The 24,399-nt window shown below is 37.0% G+C and overlaps 2 protein-coding genes across 5 annotated transcripts in view; one reads left to right on the top strand and one right to left on the bottom strand.

Moving 5' to 3' along the window:
* The window catches only part of LOC121376761 (coiled-coil domain-containing protein 73-like), a 173,194-nt gene that overhangs the window by 116,863 nt on the left and 31,932 nt on the right, over positions 1–24,399 (bottom strand). The window lies entirely within an intron of this gene.
* LOC121376763 (coiled-coil domain-containing protein 158-like) lies at positions 404–17,878 on the top strand. Its single transcript, XM_041504536.1, has 3 exons — positions 404–1,191; positions 9,534–9,758; positions 13,685–17,878. The coding sequence occupies exons 1-3, from the start codon at positions 1,041–1,043 to the stop codon at positions 15,052–15,054; spliced, it is 1,746 nt and encodes a 581-aa protein (XP_041360470.1). The 5' UTR covers positions 404–1,040; the 3' UTR covers positions 15,055–17,878.

Below are 24,399 nucleotides of genomic sequence, written 5' to 3'. Positions count from 1 at the left end.
ATAAACAGAGAATACTATATGAGTGACCCCGCCTGCTACCGATGCTGGTCAGGCTGGAGGTGCTCCCTTGCACTTGCCAGCGCGGGTGGTCCCCTGCGCCATGGACGTGTGTGCTACGACCGCCTGTTCTGAATGTGCATGTGAAACCCTATGACATGACACATGACATATGAGTAGCTGTTAGATACCATTTATATAAGTACAAATTGTTTGAAAACATATCTTACCAGCAAAAGCTAGCTTGTAGCCAACATACATGTAGGTATGACGACCACAGAGCAATCAGTTTCAGGTTAAGTTACATGAATGAATGAATGAATGTTTAACGATACACCAGCACAAAAATACACATCGGCTATTGGGTGTCACAAATGGTAAGTATATGCAGAGCTATTCATTTTGATCGTGCTTGCTGACCTGTCTGTGGGATGGTGCATATAAATGGAAAAATGTAGCTGGTTTCCTCTCTACCAGTTGTTTGACATCTAATAGCCGATGATTAATAAATCAATGTGCTTTAGTAGTGTCTTTAAACAAAACAAATTTTAACTTTTTCCTTGGATGGTATGGCTGTAGTGACCTAGGAGCTGCCAATCACAGATCTTTAAATCAATAACACACGTTTGTTACTGGTGTGTGTTATAAAGAATGAAAGATGTTCTCACCAACAGGTGTGTAACAAATAATATTAATAAGTACATAGACCAGCACCACCCCTCCAAATAAACAAGGGAAAACAAGGCAAATGAAAAAAACCAAAATTGACCATTTATGATATAAAGTAAACAAAATAAGTATAAATCAATAGGTTAATCAATATATTTTTAAATAGCTAATAAATGTTTATAATCCATACTATTAAGGTACATCATGAATTATTTTAATTTATTATAATCACATGAATATGTATATTATCTTACATTAGTTTGTTCTAATTATATTAAAGGGTCTAATATCTTTGTTAACTCTAATCATATTAAAGAAATGCTGAAGATCGCGTACCTATGTTTGTGTTATAGTCTCAGTATGGAAAGGAACAGATGAGGATGTTTGTGGAAGTCTTGGTAACTAAGGATGACAAAGCGTTTGACACGTTTCTGCGTGTTCTGCGTCGACCTTATCGCTGGCTCTCCGCCCGTCTCAGACAGGGACTCAAGGATGAGGAGAAAAGAGTACTTAAAGCAGAAAAAGGTTAGTCACTTTAGACAACATCCCAGGATATTGGTTTAAACAAACACATCCACTAAACCTGGCTGGAGTACACCCATTTTACACAAAAAACTAACTACTTTTGCATGGGCCGGAATTACCACAAACAAGTCTTCAATGTCAACAAGTTACACATGTTTGCAAACTACATGGTTTCCCCTGTCAACTTCAGTCTAATAATTGCCATTTCAAAGCAGTCTGCCATGAAATAATCACAGTCAAACAGCAGACTATTTGCCGGACATATTTCTGGATTTTGGTCAACCACATGGCAACATAACTGTGGTCTGAGGCATATATGTTATAAGATGATGGGTAACAGATGTTTGGTAGTCATGGTAATAGTGGCTATATTGTATGTTACAAGATGATGGGCAACAGATGTTTGGTAGTCATGGTAATGGTGGGTACATTGTATGTTACAAGGTGATGGGCAACAGATGTTTGGTAGTCATGGTAATGGTGGGTTATATGTTACAAGGTGATGGGTAACAGATGTTTGGTAGTCATGGTAATGGTGGGTTGTATATGTTACAAGATGATGGGTAACAGATGTTTGGTAGTCATGGTAATGGTGGGTACATTGTATGTTACAAGGTGATGGGCAACAGATGTTTGGTAGTCACTGTAATGGTGGATTATATGTTACAAGGTGATGGGTAACAGATGTTTGGTAGTCATGGTAATGGTGGGTTGTATATGTTATAAGGTGATGGGTAACATATGTTTGGTAGTCATGGCAATGGTGGGTTGTATATGTTACAAGATGATGGGTAACAGATGTTTGGTAGTCATGGTAATGGTGGGTACATTGTATGTTACAAGGTATTGGGTAACAGATGTTTGGTAGTTATGGTAATGGTGGGTACATTGCATGTTACAAGGTGATGGGTAACAGATGTTTGGTGGTCATGGTAATGGTGGATTATATGTTACAAGGTGATGGGTAACAGATGTTTGGTAGTCATGGTAATGGTGGGTACATTGTATGTTACAAGGCGATGGGTAACAGATGTTTGGTAGTCATGGTAATGGTGGGTACATTGCATGTTACAAGGTGATGGGTAACAGATGTTTGGTAGTCATGGTAATGGTGAGTTATATGTTACAAGGTGATGGGTAACAGATGTTTGGTAGTCATGGTAATGGTGGGTTATATGTTACAAGATGATGGGTAACAGATGTTTGGGTGTCATGGTAATGGTGGGTTATACGTTACAAAGCGATGGGTAACAGATGTTTGGTAGTCATGGTAATGGTGGGTACATTGTATGTTACATGGTGATGGGTAACAGATGTTTGGTAGTCATGGTAATGGTGGGTTATATGTTACAAGGTGATGGGCAACAAATGTTTGGTAGTCATGGTCAGGGGTGCACAAACGTGAAATTGTGATGGTTGCCCACCAGTAGCTGAAGTTTGGTTGCCCAACATCATCTCTTGGTTGCCCACATATTTCATAAAAGTTTTATAAATATAATTTTGAACTGTCAACAATTACCTGACAGATACAAATCGGACTTTTATATCCCCTCCCTATCACAACATTGTGTAATGCACACACACACACACACACACACACACACACACACACACACGCACACATAAACTTCACCACCTCCAAAAAAGGACATGAACACTCTAAAATTATGTAATGCTCATTTCAATGGCTGCATCATCCATTCCCAAAGATTGTGACGTACTTTAGCCAACATTATTCAGCACAAATTTTTAACGACTGCTTAATTATAACCTCTGTGTAGGAGATCGAAGAAATTAAACACGAGTAATATTACAAGATATTGTTTTTAAAAGGATACATAATTCTGAGCAAACAACCCCCACCATTCAATAACGCATACAATTCCAATGATGCAAAATGCCACAGGAATTGCTTAATTGTTGAACGGCTCCTTAGAGTAAGAAAGCGTGGGAATACTCTGTAAAACAGTGTACACATGACGATCATGATTAGCAGGCCTGATCCGCATTTTCAGTGATACCAAACATTTTGTCTCATGTCAAATCGACCCTACTTAGTACTATTAGTTTATCCCTATCCGGATTATTTCGCCACCAAATACCTATTTTATACTCACGATATTACTAAACTATTTAACAAAAATACAATTTAATTCATGAAAATACATGTACGAAGAACTTAAAACATGAAAAACATGTTTTACAAAATGTAGAACTCGTTTTGAAGTAAAGTTAATAATGACAACATTTAAGAAATATTTCATTATTAATTAGACTAAAGCTTGCCAGATATGGTGTCTAAAAAAAAGTCACACTCAGTAAGCACAAATCATCAGTATTGGGATATGTCAACAAGGTTTTTAGGGTGAATAGGAAATATTTTGTAGCGAGAATTGGTAGGAACCAGCTAGTTTCGGAGACAAAATATCTGGCATATAGCTTTTCCAAACACCTCCTGCCAAAATCATGCACGGTGGACACTGAGTAGATGGCAGTGTTAGGGTGGATATTTATATCGCCTGTCAGTCAAGTTGTCAGTGCCAATACTTTTGAATTGCCCGTGACTGTCCGAGTGTCGTCAAGTTTTGTTTTTCATTTTATTTGTTTTATGATTTTTTTGGTTGCCCATTGGGCAACTGTTTGACAAAGAATGGTTGATTTTAATATATACTCTTCAAAAAAAGAAACGCAAAAGGGTACAAATGGGTTATAACTCCGATTTTATGTTTCCTACCGGTTCATGCTTTGTGAATATAAGGTCATTGCATGTCCCAAACACATTCCCACGGTTACATTTGATAAAACGCAGCTACTGTACAATAAAGTTCCAAAATGTGAATATTCGCAAAAACGCAGCCACGTGCAAACCATGTCACCACTGCACGTGCGTTGTCTGCACGTGCAACATGAACACCGACAGTATAAAAGTGCAGGGTGTTCGCTTGCCTGGCCTCTGTATCTGGCCGACAGTTGACAATCCAGGACATGCCACGTCTCAGTGAACCGCAGAGAAACAATGCCATCGGCCGACTAGATGCAGGCGAATCCAGAACAGCTGTTGCCAGGGCATTCCATGTGTCCCCAAGCACCATCTCCAGACTGTGGGACCGTTACCAGCAACATGGATCAACACGTGACCTCCCTAGATCCGGTCGACCACGGGTCACTACCCCCGGGCAGGACCGCTACATCCGGGTACGCCACCTTCGGGAACGATTGACTACTGCCACCTCCACAGCCGCAGCAATACCAGGTTTGCGCTGGATATCCGACCAGACAGTACGGAACCGCCTACGTGAGGTAGGAATTCGTGCCAGACGTCCAGTTCGAGGTGTCATCTTAACACCACAACACCGTCGACTCCGACTGCAGTGGTGCCAGATTCATCGACAATGGCCTCAACTGCGATGGAGACAGGTGTGGTTCAGTGACGAGTCCCGATTTCTGCTCCGACGTCATGATGGAAGATGTCGCGTGTATAGGCGTCGTGGTGAACGTTATGCGGCAAACTGCGTGCAGGAAGTGGACAGATTCGGCGGGGGTAGTGTCATGGTGTGGGCAGCCATCTCACACACTGGCAGAACTGACCTGGTCCACGTGCAGGGCAACCTGAATGCACAGGGCTACATTGACCAGATCCTCCGGCCACACATCGTTCCAGTTATGGCCAACGCCAACGCAGTGTTCCAACATGACAACGCCAGGCCTCACACAGCACGTCTCACAACGGCTTTCCTACAGAACAACAACATTAATGTCCTTCCTTGGCCATCGATATCACCGGATTTGAACCCAAATGAGCATCTATGGGACGAGTTGGACCGACGCCTCCGACAGCGACAACCACAGCCCCAGACCCTGCCCGAGCTGGCAGCAGCCTTGCAGGCCGAGTGGGCCACCATCCCCCGGGATGTCATCCGTACTCTGGTTGCTTCAATGGGCAGGCGGTGCCAGGCAGTTGTCAACACACGCGGAGGCCACACCCGGTATCGACTCCAGATGACCTTGACCTTGGTGGTGTGTCCTATCACTTACTCACAATGGACTAGAGTGAATTGTGAACAATCCTGCAACATTTGGTAATTATCGGACTCACCATTCAATAATTAAATCAATTCTCCAAATGTTACGACAATGTGGTTTTGCGTTTCTTCTTTTGAAGAGTATATTTTGGTTATCCTGGGCATGCAGACAACCGATTTGTGCATCCCTGATGCTAATGATGGATTAGGTGTATCATAAAATGTTGTTTGTTTCCGGTTACCCGACCGACCCTAAAACTTTTTTTGTATATCCAAATTTTTTTTTTAATATTACAACGATTTCTACGAAAACATTCCAAAACTATCACAAGCACTAATTTGGTGTCATTCCGATTTCTGGACATATATCGGTGGTTTTACTGTCGCAAATTTAATTTTATTGGCGACCCGTTAGCAACGAAATGTTTTCTTCTAACAATTGATTGATGGAGTTACTTCCCTTCAAATGAAGTTCGGTAATTTTTGTGAGATATCGGGCGAAGAGTCGGAAAATTGTTTTCACGAATATATGCGATCTTTTCCGATTTACTCTACATCTAGCGTAGCGAGGTGTTCCGATTAATAATAATAATAATAATAACTATATTTAATGATTTACTCCAGCGACAAACTGGCCTTGTAGAAATTTAGTGACCTTCTGATAAACTAGGGGAGGGAATGTTTACGATACTGATGGAGTTTACTGCCAAATCAAATGATTAAATATGTCAGCAAGATCTCGATACGTTTCGTTATTTTTTGTAAGTGGTCACTGGGAACTTCGTGGGTTTCCGCTAAAAACAGTGTCAGAATGACCATGTATTTGACGTCCAATAGCCGATGTTATTAAAGATAAAAATCAATGTGCTCTAGTGGCGTCGTTAAATAAAACAAACTTTACTTTTCAACATTCGTTTGAGCATCCTGCATTTCTATTCATTGGACCAATTGATTGCTTCAAACCAAGTGTGTACTTTAATACTGGATGCATACAGAATAAAACTAACATTGCAAATTATAAAACTGGTAAGTCTACCATTTCTTTGATACACTAGGAAAGACAATATTCATAAAAAAAATTTTTAATGTTATTGTTGGACAGATAAATATAGAACCATTCTTTTCAGTTTTCATTAAAAGAAATTGTTGTAACTTATTTACTGGTTTCTATCCAATTAAGGTTCAACCAAGTCTGTCCTGGACCAGTACAGAAGTTAAGTGTTAGTATGAGAGTAAACCTTCTGCCTATTATTAAACAGCAAGGGGTCTTTTGTATGTACTCTCCCACAGATAGGTTAGCACCATGTTGCCCTCAAAATCAAAATGCCTTGCCTTTTATAAATTTATAAGTTGCCCATGTAAAAAGAAGCCTTTAAACACACCTATGTGGATAGTACTACATATTTCCTTTTTTTAATTAAGTTATGAAATAGATATAGAAAGTAAAATGGCCATACGGTTTTTGGCCTTTTGAAAATTGCATAATGGAAAAAAAAAGCACTTATATTTAAAACTGGACATAAAATATGCCCCCAAAACGTCACTTTACCATGCCGTACTTCATTTCTAGGGAAAACACTGTGATGAATGGTATTGTTGGTTTGCATAATGCATTTCTATACATGCAGAGGTTATTTTGGATACCGGTAGTCAACACCTTTATTTAATATCCATAAATAAAATTATTTTCCAAAATAAAATGTTTTTCCTACCTACCTACCCTATATTTTTCCAGCATGTAATAGGAAACAAGTAAAAAAAAAAATTTCGGCCTTATATGTTACAAGATGATGGACAACAGATGTTTGGTTCCGTGATTGTGCCCACTCTACTGACACAATACCAGAATTGATTGTTGCCATGAAATCTGGAGGCCTGAGAATTGTGTTGTGATCTCTGAAACGTACACAGCAAATCGCAATATATTAACAAAATATTCCCTGGACTTGTGAACATATATCAGAATCAAACTATGACCCCCAAAAATACTTTTAATATATATGGCAGTGGTATCCGGGCAGGGTGTAGCTCAGTGGTAGAGCACTTGCTATGGGTCTGGTATGTCGTAGGATCCCCTCCCAACCAGTGCCCCATGACTATGGTACATCAAAGGATGTGGTATGTGATCCCTTGCTGCTTTCAGTAGCTTACAACAGGCGGTTTCCTCCACCTCCCATCTAAGTCTCTGCCTCTCTTCCTCTGTTTGTCTTAATCCATGCTTGTGGCAAGTAAAATACATTAAGTATTTTATATTGTTAAGGAAACCACCCAAATAAACCCCTACCCTAGTAAATTCTGATAGACAACCCTCTACATTGCAACCAATTAGGTCACAAATGCGACCATATTTTTCATTAGTTGTCTAAAACATTTATATGGTCATGCATCCCTCTGGTGACCTAACCAGTTGATATGAACAGAGCAGCAGGAGTCATGCTAGAGGACGATTTGCGTGAGATAGTCACTGTATATCACCAAACTTCACCCTGTTAATTTTAGGCATAGGCGAAATCCACTTCGTTTTCAATTTCGTGGAGATATAAATCATTACATCATCGATAATATGATCACCACGAAAATAGACCACAACTAGGTGTTTGCCACAAAATCAAAATAAAATTTTAACAAGTAAATATTATCAGAGTAGAAGATATTTAAATAGTTATAAAATATTTTGTTGTACACCTTATGAAATGCTTTATTTAAATGGAAAGTAAATGTTTTTTAACAAATCATTACAATCGAGTTAACAACTTGAAGAAAAAATTAATGCAGACCTGGATGTCAGTCAACTTTTTTTATTGCAGCAATTTTACACCCACTGACACACACACACCCTTTTCCATGGAAAGTACTTTTTGTCAAAAACTTATTTGGAACAAATAAAATGTATCATTAATGCATAATTAAAAACCAGTGAGGAAAATAATTGATATAATATTAATAATCTGTATATGCATCAAATTAATTAAGCTATTTAATTACATGAAACCTTACTCTTGTAACTTTTTTAATGTGCAACTGAAAAATGAACAAAACCAAAAAAAAACACACACAAAAATACAACCCCCCAAAAAACACCTTTTCAAATGAAATTTATAATGGCATACATTGTACATCAATGAAATACTTTTATGTGTTTTGTATAGATGTGTATAGGAGGACTGCCAGTCAAGCATAGCATTTTAGTAAAGTTGTTTCTTCAGGATTTTATTACAATCAAGGCCCAACAAACAATTATAGATACTTAGTCAACCAGTATATACATGTATATAAATTGCATAATTATGTTTCTCTGATACATATCATGCTTTTCAAGGTATTTTAATATTTGCACCAATGGTTTACACGTGCACACACACACACATGTACATACAAACATACACACATACCGGTATATAAACATGGCTCCTAAATTTGCTAGTTGGTGCCTAAAAAAATAGAATTAGCTAGGTACCATCTGGCTCCAGGACAGAAAAGTTAATGTTGAGGGCTGATAGGACAGGCCAATACATAATACGGTGAAGGAAAAAAAAGATGATAAAATTCAAATCATCTTCTGACGTCAATTTAGTACAGATATAATAATTCTAATTCAACACATTTGTAAGAAGGAATCTGATTGGATCTCTACTAAATATTTCAGGTGGTAAAATCACCATTATACCGGTCGCGAATTTTCTGGCAGCAATACGTCATAGCTTAAGCAAAGAACAGGGTTGTTTTGTAATGACGTCATGAAGACAATTTTTGTAGCGTTCATATTACATAGGCCTACAGAAGTCGTTAAATACTGAGACATTTTTATGTCAGAAATGAATATATTATTCTTTATTAGTCGTTATCTAATCACTAGATGTCAAATATGTCAAATTACACATCTACAATGTATGTTAGAGCCCCTAAGTGTTCGACCACCCATCGTCTGTTAATGCTGCCTAATGATGTCACCAGCTGGTGACGTTTATATGCTTATTCTTATTAAAAATGTGGCAATTTCCTATTTAAAATCAACCAACAAACAGTTTAATTAGAATAGGGATAACCCTACTGTGTTTTCCGATTTGTGCAAATCACAAAACAGTCGCAAATTTACCGTTTTATTGGCTCCGCTAACGCATCACCAATAAAACTAAATTTGCGACAGTAAAACCACCGATATACGTCCGCAAATCGGAAAACATAGTAGGGTCATCCCCTAATTATAAAAATGTTGCAAATCAGTTGTGGAACAACTTTTTTTGCGGCAGCACTGTGATTTCAAGGACTACATAACCTCACCTCTAGCTACACTAATTATTATTTGTATACATCCCACAGGTATTCGTCAAAAGATTACACTGGCACTGCTGACCGCACGGATCTCCGAGCGCCAAAAGGAGGAGATAACTGCACGCGTTTCGCATGTGATGAAGGATGAGCTGGCTGACAAGGCTCTGCGTGTGAGCGTCCCGGACCACCGCGCTGCCGCCGAACTGGACGAAGTGAACACACGACTCAGACAGATCATCAACGAGGAGCTTGACCCCATGCTGTATGGCCGAGGTCAGTCAACAATGTAGTCATGACTCAATCTTAACTTACACTTAAAGTCTGTTTAACATGCTGTACGGCCGAGGTTAGTCCACACTGTAGTCATGACTCAATCTTAACTTACACTTAAAGTTTGTTTAACATGCTTTACGGCCGAGGTCAGTCAACACTGTAGTCACGACTCACATTTAACTTACAATTAAAGTTTAACATGCTGTACGGCCAAGGTCAGTCAACACTGAAGTCACGAATCACACTTAACTTACACTTAGTTTGTTTTGTGTAATGACACCACTAGAGCACTTTGAATAATTATTCATTAGAAAAACAGAAAATGTTACAGACATTATCTTTAATAAAATCAGCATATTGTTTTGTTTCATGGACCTGGTACAATGAATGAATGAATGAATGAATGAATGAATGAAGGTATGATTGAATAAATGAATGAAGAATGGGCGTAACAATACTGTATGATTTTATTTTTCATCCTTCAAAGGTTATTAAAATAATTAATACATAATGGTAAACACTATTTAAAACAAAGTTAAAGACAAAGTTTGTTTTGTTTAACGACACAAGAGAACATTATTAATCATTGGCAATTGGATGTCAAACATTTGGTGATTCTGACAGTCTGAGAAAGGAAACCTGCAACATTTTTCCATTAGTAGCAAGGGATCTTTTATATGCACCATCCCACAGACAGGATAGCACATACCGCAGCCTTTGATATACCAGTTGTGGTGCACTGACTTGCTTAACTTAAAAGATCATTGTGCATAGCAGGGTCAGGTGAAATACATGCAAGTTGTTCCTGTCCTGTTTTCACGAGGGGCCATCCATAAGGTACATACATCCAGAGAGGAAAAGAGTTTCAGGCAGTATATACTGGATATGAAGAGTATTTAGTGGAGATGGGGATATGCTAACAGAGTACACATGCCAAAATAATATTTGTATACTTTTGAGAAGATGAGAGGAAGAAGGTAATGATCAAAAGTACAAATATGTATACGGGGGAGATGGTTAAAATATTCAAAATTTTGTGTACTTTATGTAACATACTTTATCGATAATCCCTGATCTAGGGGTGTAACAATTAAATACACATGGTGGTGAATACAATACATATCACAAATGTGAGGTGATGAATACGAATATGTATTCATGTCCATGAATACAAAATTGAACAGGTTTTGCAGAAAGGAAGAATAGTATTTATTTTACTTTTTTTTAAATAAAAACCGATTAATAATGGGTGTGTCTATTGTCTAGTCCAGAATCACGTTCTTTTTAAGGAACACTAACATGTCCACATTTTAACAGGAAAGTGCAGCAATTTAAGGCTGTTTTGTTTTTTTGATATGTATTAATCAATTTAGACCATATTTGTATTGCCAGAGTTCCCATTAAGAATTATACAAATTTATTGTGCTTTAATCAGCTAATTAAACACTTGCATATTGCAGTTACATTGCAAACACTAACAAAATATGCTCATTACCAAAACCATCGAATCGGTATTGCGTTTTGGTTAATGTGAATTAGAAACCTAAATTGTACAGTCAGCATTACATACATGTATTCATGTATTCGGTTCAGCGAGTGACAAATACGAATGTAACTATGATACAGATGAACTGAATATTCAAGTATATCGTTACACCCCTACCCTGGGCCAATATATGTATATTGGTACATACTATACTTTTTTCATTACTCAAAGCTATTACACTGAATGGAGATAACTTGTTATAGTGCACCAATCTTTTTACTGTATCAGATTTTGCTTGTTGAAAAGATACATATTTTGTTAATTAATGGTTGCCTGACTGGCTACCTCTGTAAAAGATTTAGTTGCCAATAGCTAATAAAGTTTGTTTCAGGATAATTGCATGGGCAACTGCTCATTCTGAACCCTGTATAATAATATTTAATTAAACACTTTCTGCTGTCATACCAATACTTAATATTTAATTCTCACTGGACCCTGCGCGTGCTGTAACCTCACTGTGGTGCAGGGGTGTAACGTTCTTGTTGAGAATGGCCAATACAGCACAAATTGAAATTTTGAGTAAAAGTCAGTATCTATCTGTGATATTTGTATTTGTATTTTTGCACAGTTCATTAAACTGTTTTTATTTAAATCTTGAATTTTTCTATTGATGTCGATCATCACCTTGTTTGTTTGCATTACCATAGTTTGACACCCAATAGCCGATGTATTTTTCGTGCTGGGGTGTCGTTAAACATTCATTCATAATTCTCACTGGATGATGTCAATGAAAAACTGAATGAAGATAATCTTCGGTAAAATGCAGAAAGTGACATCATTATGAAAAATTAGACATCATAACGATGTCTAATTTTTCATAATGATGTCACTTTCTGCATGGAAACAGTCATGGAAAGGACAACTGAAACTGAATTTTGTGCATTCTGAACTTAATGTGTTGTGTTGACATAATATTATATTATATAATTATAAGAATTCTTTGTTATTTTTTGTGAATTTAATGATGGATAATAACCACAAATTTAGAATAAAATTATTGTGCGATTTTATAGTGTGTCTGTTACACACTGACATTTTACAGTGTGTCTGTTACACACTGATATTTTATAGTGTGTCTGTTACACACTGATATTTTATAGTGTGTCTGTTATACACTGATATTTTACAGTGTGTCTGTTACACACTGATATTTTATAGTGTGTCTGTTACACTCTGATATTTTACAGTGTGTCTGTTACACACTGATATTTTTTACCAATGGGCAGGACATAGACGCACGGTCAGTCTAGGGTCGATCCTTGTTGCTGGGACCATTAGGTTAGTTTGTGTTCCAGCCAGTGCACAATTACTGGTATATCAAATGCTGTGGTATGTGTTGTCCTGTCTGTGGGATGGTAAATATATGAATATAGATTTCTAGCTACTAATACAAAAATATAGCGGGTTTCCAACAGCCGATGATTAATAAATCAATCTGTTAATGGTATCATAAAACAAAACACACTTTAACTTTAACTCTTCTAACAAAACAAAATAAAGATAAACAATTCATAAATATAACTATCAGGGTGGCATAGCAGTTTAAGTACTAAAGGAATGAATTATCTAACTTTTACATTCATCTCCAGCCAACCCGTGATACCATAAAACCATTTTGCAAACATTTTAAACAGTGTTAACTAAAAAGAAAATATGTTAACTATTAGATATGTATGGCATAATCTGTTTTAAAATTTCTAGAACTCATGAAAATGATCCATCTGTAAAATGGAACTTTATAACATTTATCCTGCCCATTGTTTGTATATAGTAATAGAGCAAAAATTGATTAACTACTATTTAAGAGCTGTATAGTAATCTCGGGGTATTTCTCTGCTTTCATTGGAGAGATTTTAATTAATCATACATAATAAAGACAAAACTGATGGGTATAATCGTAATGGAGACTTCAATTAATCATACCTAATAAAGAGAAAACAGTAATCGTAATGGAGATTTTAATTATTCATACCTAATAAAGAAAAAACAGATGGGTATAATTGTAATGGAGACTTCAATTAATCATACCTAATAAAGAGTAAACAGTTGGGTATAATAGTAATGGAGATTTTAATTATTCATACCTAATAAAGAGAAAACAGATGGGTATAATCATAATGGAGACTTCAATTAATCATACATAATAAAGAGAAAACAGTTGGGTATAATCGTAATGGAGACTTCCATTAATCTTACATAATAAAGAGAAAACAGTTGGGTATAATCATAATGGAGACTTCCATTAATCATACATAATAAAGACAAAACAGTTGGGTATAACCGTAATGGAGATTTTAATTAATCATACATAATAAAGACAAAACAGTTGGGTATAATCATAATGGAGATTTTAATAGGAGCTATTGTTTTTTGTTCACAGTGCAAGAGACAGACATGTCAAAGAGTGACATCGATGATGCTGTCAAGAAGCTGCAGAGTCTGCTCATCGAGTTGAACGTCATCCAGGACTGCTATGACAAGATGGGCGTGCACATGATGGGGGGAAGCGGGAAGCTGCCCAACGTGCTCCGACAGAAGATTGAAGAGACCCAGACGACCATCAAGCTTCTGGAGAAAGAGAAACGAGAACTGACCAAAGAGAAAGCTCAGTTGTCACGAGAGAAGAATGAACAACGACAAGAACTGATTGCTCTGGAATCGGAGAACAGGAGTTTGGAACTACAAAATCGCACCTTAAATTCGGATCGGGAAAAGCTTGAAGAAGCCGTCAGAAAAACGGCATTGCTCCGTGATAGTCTTGAAGTTGAACGACGAAAACTGGAAGACCACAACATCTGGATGGAATCAATGTTGGATAATTTAGAGGGTGAAAAGAACAATTACGATGTCAAAAATAAGAGGCTTCTTGATATCAATCACAAACTGACGAGGGATATTCAGAAGATTGCATCAGAAAATGAGCATCTCAAAAAAGAGATACAAGGATATTATGGAGCTTATGGAAAAAGCAAACTACAGTATGAAAATAAAACATTAAACGAGGCCAACGTCAAACTCAGGGCAGAACTAGGAAGACTTGACAGCGAGAAACGACAGCTGCTTATCAAGAATCAGAAAATGGATTACGAAAACGAAAACTTGAAGGAGCAGAAAAGACGGCTACTGATCGAGAAACGTAAATATTGGACAGAAAATCAAATGTTACGAACCGAGGCAAAGAGGCTGGCTCTTGGAAAATACCAGCCATCGGATAAACTTCCTCCCATCAAAAATCTCAACCGAAGCAGAGCAAGTGTTAGGTTCTCCGACGACAATGACGAGGACAAGAAATCCATGAAATCTTACAAATCATCAAGAAGCAACAAAAGTATAACACCTGGTGGACGGAGAAAGAGCAAAGGTCGTTCACCCAGTCAAGGTCGTTCACCCAGCCAAGGTCGTTCATACAGCAAAGGTCGTTCATCTAGCAAAGGTCGTTCACCCAGCCAAGGTCGAGCACCTAGCAAAGGTCGTTCATACAGCCACGGTCGTTCCAGCAGCAATGATCGTTCACCAAGTCCAGTTAACAGAAACCCAAAGGCATCACCAATATCTGTGACATATGGAAATGAGCAGAGACGGACAAGACCGGCACAGACTAACGTCACAACTTCATTTTCACATGCCGCAAGTGAACGCAAAGCAAGAGAAAGAACAAGAAAAAACATAGAAGACAGGACCGAAACAAAACCACGAGCCTCTGTATACGACTACAGAAAAAACTCACTGAGAAAAGGAAACCAGGCGTAAAAACAATGACTACCGGTACTTAAACTAGAACTGACTTATATAACTATATAGGTGTACAATTACCTCTTGAAAATACAACAGGAACCAGCTTTAACAAATAAAACAACGACATTGATTGAGCTTTCCTACATAAAGTTTCAGAAAGCATAAAAAAAAAAAACATTCCAAAAATATTCCATCAGGAAGAGGAACCATGCAAGACCAAAACAGTGACATTGACCTTGTAATTCTGGTAACTAAGACCTATTTCAAAAATACTTAATTAGTCTAGAGGGGAAGACACCAAAACAGTGACACTGACCTTGTTTTACCATATACATGTACACGTAACTATGGTAACTAAGACCTATTTCAAAATACTTAATTAGTCTTGAGGGGAAGACAACAAAACAATGATTCCAATCAGAGGAACATCTGGTCAAGGTACATGGAATATATATTATACATTAAAGAGATTCTGTTCTAACAGTTGTAGACACTTCATGTTTGACTGTTCCTATTAACACTAACAGATACATACCACACATTCAAACACACACGTACATAAACACCCCGGTACCCCTCATATGTCAGCCCTCCACACACACACACACCATCATGTTTGACTGTTCCTATTAACACTAATAGATACATACCACACATTCAAACACACACGTACATAAACACCCCGGTACCCCTCTTATGTCAGCCCTCCACACACACACACCATCATGTTTGACTGTTCCTATTAACACTAACAGATACATACCACACATTCAAACACACACGTACATAAACACCCCGGTACCCCTTATATGTCATCCCTCCACACACACACACACCATCCCTCTACACACACACTATCCTTCTACGCACACACACAAACATGCCACCCCCATTATACATACACACTAAATACTAACCAACATGACTGCAGCATATGTAATCAATTAACTAAAATATGTTAGCCAGACATTATTTTATTATTCAATTTAGTAATTATGCATTGTATTTATTTTTAAATAGATAAATGTATCAATATTTAAGTCAGTCAACTCACTCTAACTTTTTAACACCTAAACATATATTTAATTAAATAACAATTCATATATACAGTTTAAACAGATTTTAAAAGAAATAAGTTCTAATATGTAAACATTACTTTTTGCAAACTTAAGTTCAAGCACTATATATATATATATATATATATATATATATATATATATATATATATATATATATTACGCACAAAAATCATTCATGCTTAATGCTATTTATGACACATAGTTAACACTGCATCATAATCTTACTAGTTTAACTTAATTTCACATATTAACATAAGCCATTTTCACGACATAACTCATTTAATACAGGCACTATCTTACTCCAGTCTCATTTGAAAATGACTGCATGTGGCCACTTTCAGCTTTCAAGGCTCTTCGTCATGAAAAAGAAAAAAAGAAAATGAGAACTCAAAATCGATGAATGGGTTCAGTAAATGTCATTATTCTGACACACTGATAATGACCACCATCTTGAATTTCCATGTGAGACCCAAGATGAGTTTTAGTGGATTTTCAAACTTTACCATGAGCCATCTTGTGTCAAATTTCTAGTTAGTATCTGGAAAATGAGTAACCGATGGCCTGACAATGTAATATAGGAATCCCACTATGATGAACCACCAAAGATTAACCTCTTACAGCTCAGACAAGCAAGGGGCAGCATGCTTAAACCTTCACTGGAAATAGGCCTACAAATTAAACAAATCTGATCAGCTATACCAGCTAAAATCACTTGTCAAGAGTTTGACATCAGCATCACACTTTCAATATGTTCATATAATTCCCTGCCGTTTAAATAATGAATTAAAAAACAAAGGAGTTGTTTATGTAGTAATTAGTGTGACATGTACTTCACTTTTCCAAATACTGGTTTGGAGTTGTTTATGTAGTAATTAGTGTGACATGTACTTCACTTTTCCAAATACTGGTTTGTCTTTGGTCATTTGTTACTTGGAAATTTGGCAGCTTAGTAATAAAAAATTAAAATAATTAAATAAATAAATATATACACCTACCCCACATCTCTTGTATGCCTAAATTAATTAAATTTCAGCAAACGTAGTGACATGAAATGCATATAGGTCTCTCTCTCAACTGACCTTCAGGTTCCATACCACCATTAATTATTGCATGCAGTTCAATACAATTTCTGTCAGAATATATTGTGTGAAAAATACAACACTATCAAGAGGGTCATGTGACTACTAATCTTAGGGAGTGCTCTCAACTGACAAGTACTGTGTAAAAATTCAACATAGATCGACCACAAAATGTTTCAGTGACCACCTTCATGTGAGAGTACCACCCCATGTTGCTGTTACACAAGTGTCACCATACCACTTGCACAGTTATCATCAGTTAGCACTGAATAACACAAGTTACTTCAAACCAGTGGGTTATTTAAATACTACTGAGGTCAAACAAAACTACATGTACTTTTAATCATCAAAGAAAGATTTCAAAACCATATCAGAATTTTGTAAAAAATAATAATCCTAAAGCGGACTATATTAAGCTGCTACAAGTAACGACACAACTAATGGCGGTGTGTTGCCTTCAGTTGTCCTCATATTTGGTTATCTTGAAAATTATTGAGTGATAATTGTTCTATCTAATTTATACAGTGTACATATTTTGAAAATAGGTTTTTATTTATCAAATAGTTATTTATTTAACTGGCCTTCATACTAACTGTGATCGATATCCCTGTGCCAAAAATTGTATATTTATTAATGAATAATTTTTACAAAGTTTTAATGAATAAAGAAGATAGAAAATTATTTAAAGTTGTTTTCTTATTATTTTTTGTGCATGGTGTGAATGAATGTGGCATTTATGACAGGGGAATAATGACAGGGGAATAATGACAGGGCTTAAACTTAAGAATTTGTCTCCCACAGCAGTTTGTAAAAGAATTGCAATGGGTGAAACAGTCCACCGATGGCTATCTTGTTATATGCAGACATCTTTTAAATGTGCAAATGTTAAATATTGGCAGATAATGTACACCGGGTGTATACATTTCGCCACTGTTCAGGAGGTTTATCGATGGCACAAAAGTGTTATCGGTGATGCTCTCTACCTACGGCAATTTATATCTCAATGACGGCAATTACCGTTGGTGCCACCGTTAAATTCGAGCCCTGTAAGGACAACGTAGAACCTCTACTGAATACATTTCCATCAAACACTGACATGAGTGAAAACAAAATGTGCATTTAAAAACATATAATGGTCTCCCTCCCACCAGTGTGTAACATATATGGTCTAGAGGGGAGGGACGTAGCCCAGTCGTAAAGCGTTTGCCTGATGTGTCGTCAGTCTGGTATCGATCCCTGTCCATTGGGATATTTCTTTCCAGCATGTGCACTATGACTGATATATCAAAGGTTGTGGCAAGTGCTATCCTGTCTGTGGGATGATGCTTATAAAATGTCCCTTGCTACTAATGGAGATGTAGCGGGTTTCCTCTCTAAGACCATATGTTAATATTATCAAATGTTTGACATCCAATAGCCGATTGTTAATAAATCAATGTGCTCCTGACAAAACAAACTGGTCTAAATGATGGAAGACGATACCCACTGCAGCCACATATAGGATATATTCCTACCAAACAGCCACATATAGGATATATTCCTACCAAACAGCCACATATAGGATATATTCCTACCAAACAGCCACATATACAAATGTAGGATATATTCCTACCAAACAGTCCTACCAAACAGCCACATATACATTGTAGGATATATTCCTACCAAACAGCACATATATAGGATAAAATATTTCTACTAAACAGCATATATATAGGATATATTCCTACAAAACAGCCACATATACTTTGTAGGATATATTCCTACCAAACAGCAGATATAGGATATATTCCTACCAAACAGCCACATATAGGATATATTCATACCAAATAGCCACATACAGGATATATTCATACCAAATAGCCACATATAGGATATATTCATACCAAATAGCCACATATAGGATATATTCATACCATGCAAACAGCACATATAACATATATTCATACCAAACAGCCGCATATAGGATATATTTCTACAAAACAGCTGCATATATAGGATATATTCCTTCCAAACAGCACATATACCTGATATATTCCTTCCAAACAGCACATATACCGGATATATTCCTACCAAACAACACATATAGGATATTATGCTACTATACAGCAGCAAATGATATTTTATGTGGGCTTTCCAATAAACAAGATAGCACATATGGTCTTTGATACAATAATATACCAGTCATGGGGCACTGAATGGTTTAGACAGGCAAAGACCCATGCACGGAGTCTATAAACAAGATAGCACATATGGTCTTTGATACAATAATATACCAGTCATGGGGCACTGAATGGTTTAGACAGGCAAAGACCCATGCACGGAGTCTATAAACAAGATAGCACATATGGTCTTTGATACAATAATATACCAGTCATGGGGCACTGAATGGTTTAGACAGGCAAAGACCCATGCACGGAGTCTATAAACAAGATAGCACATATGGTCTTTGATACAATAATATACCAGTCATGGGGCACTGAATGGTTTAGACAGGCAAAGACCCATGCACGGAGTCTATAAACAAGATAGCACATATGGTCTTTGATACAATAATATACCAGTCATGGGGCACTGAATGGTTTAGACAGGCAAAGACCCATGCACGGAGTCTATAAACAAGATAGCACATATGGTCTTTGATACAATAATATACCAGTCATGGGGCACTGAATGGTTTAGACAGGCAAAGACCCATGCACGGAGTCTATAAACAAGATAGCACATATGGTCTTTGATACAATAATATACCAGTCATGGGGCACTGAATGGTTTAGACAGGCAAAGACCCATGCACGGAGTCTATAAACAAGATAGCACATATGGTCTTTGATACAATAATATACCAGTCATGGGGCACTGAATGGTTTAGACAGGCAAAGACCCATGCACGGAGTCTATAAACAAGATAGCACATATGGTCTTTGATACAATAATATACCAGTCATGGGGCACTGAATGGTTTAGACAGGCAAAGACCCATGCACGGAGTCTATAAACAAGATAGCACATATGGTCTTTGATACAATAATATACCAGTCATGGGGCACTGAATGGTTTAGACAGGCAAAGACCCATGCACGGAGTCTATAAACAAGATAGCACATATGGTCTTTGATACAATAATATACCAGTCATGGGGCACTGAATGGTTTAGACAGGCAAAGACCCATGCACGGAGTCTATAAACAAGATAGCACATATGGTCTTTGATACAATAATATACCAGTCATGGGGCACTGAATGGTTTAGACAGGCAAAGACCCATGCACGGAGTCTATAAACAAGATAGCACATATGGTCTTTGATACAATAATATACCAGTCATGGGGCACTGAATGGTTTAGACAGGCAAAGACCCATGCACGGAGTCTATAAACAAGATAGCACATATGGTCTTTGATACAATAATATACCAGTCATGGGGCACTGAATGGTTTAGACAGGCAAAGACCCATGCACGGAGTCTATAAACAAGATAGCACATATGGTCTTTGATACAATAATATACCAGTCATGGGGCACTGAATGGTTTAGACAGGCAAAGACCCATGCACGGAGTCTATAAACAAGATAGCACATATGGTCTTTGATACAATAATATACCAGTCATGGGGCACTGAATGGTTTAGACAGGCAAAGACCCATGCACGGAGTCTATAAACAAGATAGCACATATGGTCTTTGATACAATAATATACCAGTCATGGGGCACTGAATGGTTTAGACAGGCAAAGACCCATGCACGGAGTCTATAAACCGGGATGCACTGCAGGCAGGAGCTTTCCTTTAATGAGCTACCTAACAATAATAAACAAATAAACTATTTCACTGGTACCTGATGTGGTTATTTGGGTTATCAAGAAGGGCATCAGCCAGTCTAGCAAACATTTTCTGCTCTGTCTGGCTGGTATATGTTTTTAGGCCAATTGGCGATATTCCGACCCATCCATCCTAATTTTGTTTAAACACTGAACTTTGTGTTTTCACTGCTGGTCACTTAAACTTGAAAGCACTCGGGCAACCTAGGGAGAAACCCAGCATCATAGAGGTCTAATTAATTAGCTACTCTCGATTCGCTAATATCAAAACCTATATTAGCTTGGCCATTTACCTTTCGACCGACCGTTCAAAAACTGCGCCAAATTTCCTTAATCAAAAATTGCGCACTCTTTCTCTTTGGCATTAACGGCTCCATTCAAAATTCCATAGCACCACCACCCACCCGCCTGCTACCAGGCGGTCCCTCCTCTCCCCCCCCCCCCCCCCCCCCCCCCACCTTTCCTGTCATGGACGGAGGAGCCGGCCTTGGCCGGCTCTTGTGCCCACGACAGGTGTGTGCTACAACAGCTTGTTCTGAATGTGCACGTAAAACCCTATGGCATGACATGAGTAAAATAAAAGTACAGAGGTTAGTGTTTAAAGTGCTTCCAATAAATACATGTATATCTATAATTATATGTTATGATGGTTGCAAACTCAGGATAGTCCCTTTAATACACATAAACAAACTAACAGGATTCTAACCTAATCATTTTAAATAAATTAGGTTTTTTAAATTGTTTTTATTGTTGTTATTTTTTAAAACGCCACAAACATTTAACACAGAGACAAAGACATTTTTAGTTTTTGGACATTACAAACATGGTTGATGATGAGAAGAATGGACAAGCCACAGTATTTCCATTTCGGTATGGGACTACTTGACAGGGTCGTGCTTCATGTTTGCTGTCATTTGAGCTATCTCAGTATCACCCGAGCCCAGGTACACGGAACCTGCAGCGTACGCCGGGTAATCATTCCTCATGTGGGGCCATACACTAGGGAGACACCCCCATAAATGTGCCCATGAAGTGGGTGAAACTCTGTGTATGTGGCTTTACTCCTACCCATTAAGCCCAGTATTTCACTCACTCTGGGTTGGAGCTACTACGTTGGCTATAAAATCCCCCATTGCCTCAGGTGGGATATGAACCCAGTACCTACCAGCCTCAAGTGTTTTGTTGTTCATTATACCAACAGTGATCAATCTGTGGGATCCAGTACACTGTTGCCACAACAGTTTCACAGAACCCATGCAGTGAGAATGGCATGTTTTTTCGTTCATTTATTCACACTAGATAGGCAATAGATAGGTGAATAAATATATCAGAGTAAATATGTAATTTAACAAGCACACATCTAGAAACTGTGTAAATAAGATCTTTATATTCATCTGTCACGTTCCAATCACGATTTTTTTTTTTAAATGATTGGAAATGAGGCCCTGTTAAGGCAATTAGTACATCTATATTAAAACGTACAATTACTTACTAATATATAAACTTTAGTTATTTAGATTAAAAAACAAAAACAAGTGATATATTTACATCCTTTAATGCTAAAAAATGTGTCACATACAATAATAACAGAAATTTTTTGTCCACCTCTTTTGATTTAATACTAAAATGATTAATATTTAATAACTTACAGTGGCCTCAGTCAACAGAAAATATGCCAATTAATGATTTAAATGTTTTGTTCCAATACACATTTGACAACGATATACACTTAGTAGCCCGTGGTAAACAGCCGATACACAGATACATGTATGTTATGTTTCTAGGCGAGGGCGTCCGACTTGACTGCAGGCGGATGGTGCAGATTGTTCATAAAACTGACACATTATATTGTACTGCTGATTGTCTGCATGTATTCTTCACAGGGGTAAGTAATCTTTGTAAATATATGTAATATACACAGGTTATTATACCAGTGTTTCAGTATCATTAACATAAGAAATAAAAATTATATTATGCGAGCCTCTGGTAAAACATGAGGGTAATAATCTCTTTTAGTTTATCATATTATAATCTCAAGCTTACTATGTTTTTTTTGTAACTTTTACTAAACTATAATTCCAGTTAATCTTTACTCAATATTCAACTGTCATATTATGTTATGACATATTATGTCATGTTATGTCATGTCATGTCATGTCATGTTGTCATGTCATGTCATGTTATGTCATGTTATGTTATCAGTGTTCACAGCCTTAAATATCAAATAAATTCAAAGACTTTCAAAGGCTTTTACAAAGACCTGCCATTTTCAAAAACTTTCAAAGACTTTTACACAGTGGTCAAAGACAATAAAATGTGATAAAAATAACAAATCAGATCATTTACGTTGCTGTCCATGGAAAAAAAAGAGCTGTTTTTACATGCATCATGACAGATTAAACCAATATCAAGTGCATGCAGCTGTACAAGATATCATCATTGCTTTGGCTATGATTTGTGAGGATTTAAAGACTTTTATTACAATTCAAAGACTTCCAAAGACCTAAAAATAATGTTTCCCAATTGAAAGACTTTCAATGAATTTAAAAGTCTGCTATGAACCCTGGTTATGCTATGTCATGTTATAAATACTGGTATATAATTCATGATCTCTTTTGGAATGATGCCAGTTTGCATATCTGTACACAATTACAAACTAGTGCATAACTTATTTGTTTCCAAAAGATTGGACAACAACGTACTTTCAATGTAGAACTTTTTCTGAAATGTTTTTGCTTGAGGACTATTATTTCATGGCTTAATTCTAGAGCATCACTGTGTTATATCGGCCTACATGGCAATTAATAAACATCTAATATTGGTTATTTTAATGGATACACTACCCATTATATGATAAATACCTTTGTGAAGAATAATCATGTTTTGATTTAATATCTGTTTTACGAGGCAGGGTGTAGTTCAGTGGTCAGGTTCTCAATGAGATGTATCATCAATTAACCATGTACTGGTGGTTTGGTCGTGTGGATATCCTGTCATGACCAATGTGTGTTTTTATCTATTGCAGTGCACCTAAAAGATCTATTGTTGACAGAAGTAACCTATGTGGTGGCAGTAGGATTCTTCTTACACTATCTAAACCAAGTGTCAAAATACATTTCAGTAGAAGTAATTGTAGATGGGGAGAGACGTATACCATCTACATTTACTCATTTTAAAATGAAACTGCTGCTTAACCCGATCATACTTATGCAGATATTTATTTTGAAATTAACTGTATGTGCCATTTTTACAGCTACACAATTTTCTAGCAATTTAATTTGTACTATGTCTAATTAAGATTCACTGATATATTAGGAGCTTTGTCCAGTGTTGTGTTCTTGAAGTCAAGTGCTTTTGAAGTTTGGTCACGAAATAAGCAAAGTT

Source organism: Gigantopelta aegis, chromosome 7 (assembly GCF_016097555.1).
Source record: "Gigantopelta aegis isolate Gae_Host chromosome 7, Gae_host_genome, whole genome shotgun sequence".
Taxonomy (NCBI): Eukaryota; Metazoa; Mollusca; class Gastropoda; order Neomphalida; family Peltospiridae; genus Gigantopelta; species Gigantopelta aegis.
This window is presented reverse-complemented; position numbering and strand designations above follow the sequence as displayed.

What these genes read in the sequence shown, in the direction of transcription:
- LOC121376763 (XM_041504536.1), top strand. Translation starts at nt 1,041, where the DNA reads ATGAGGATGTTTGTGGAAGTCTTGGTAACTAAGGATGACAAAGCGTTT. An exon ending in AGTACTTAAAGCAGAAAAAG is followed by an intron (nt 1,192 to 9,533) that starts GTTAGTCACTTT and finishes TACATCCCACAG; the next exon opens with GTATTCGTCAAAAGATTACA. An exon ending in CCCCATGCTGTATGGCCGAG is followed by an intron (nt 9,759 to 13,684) that starts GTCAGTCAACAA and finishes TTTTGTTCACAG; the next exon opens with TGCAAGAGACAGACATGTCA.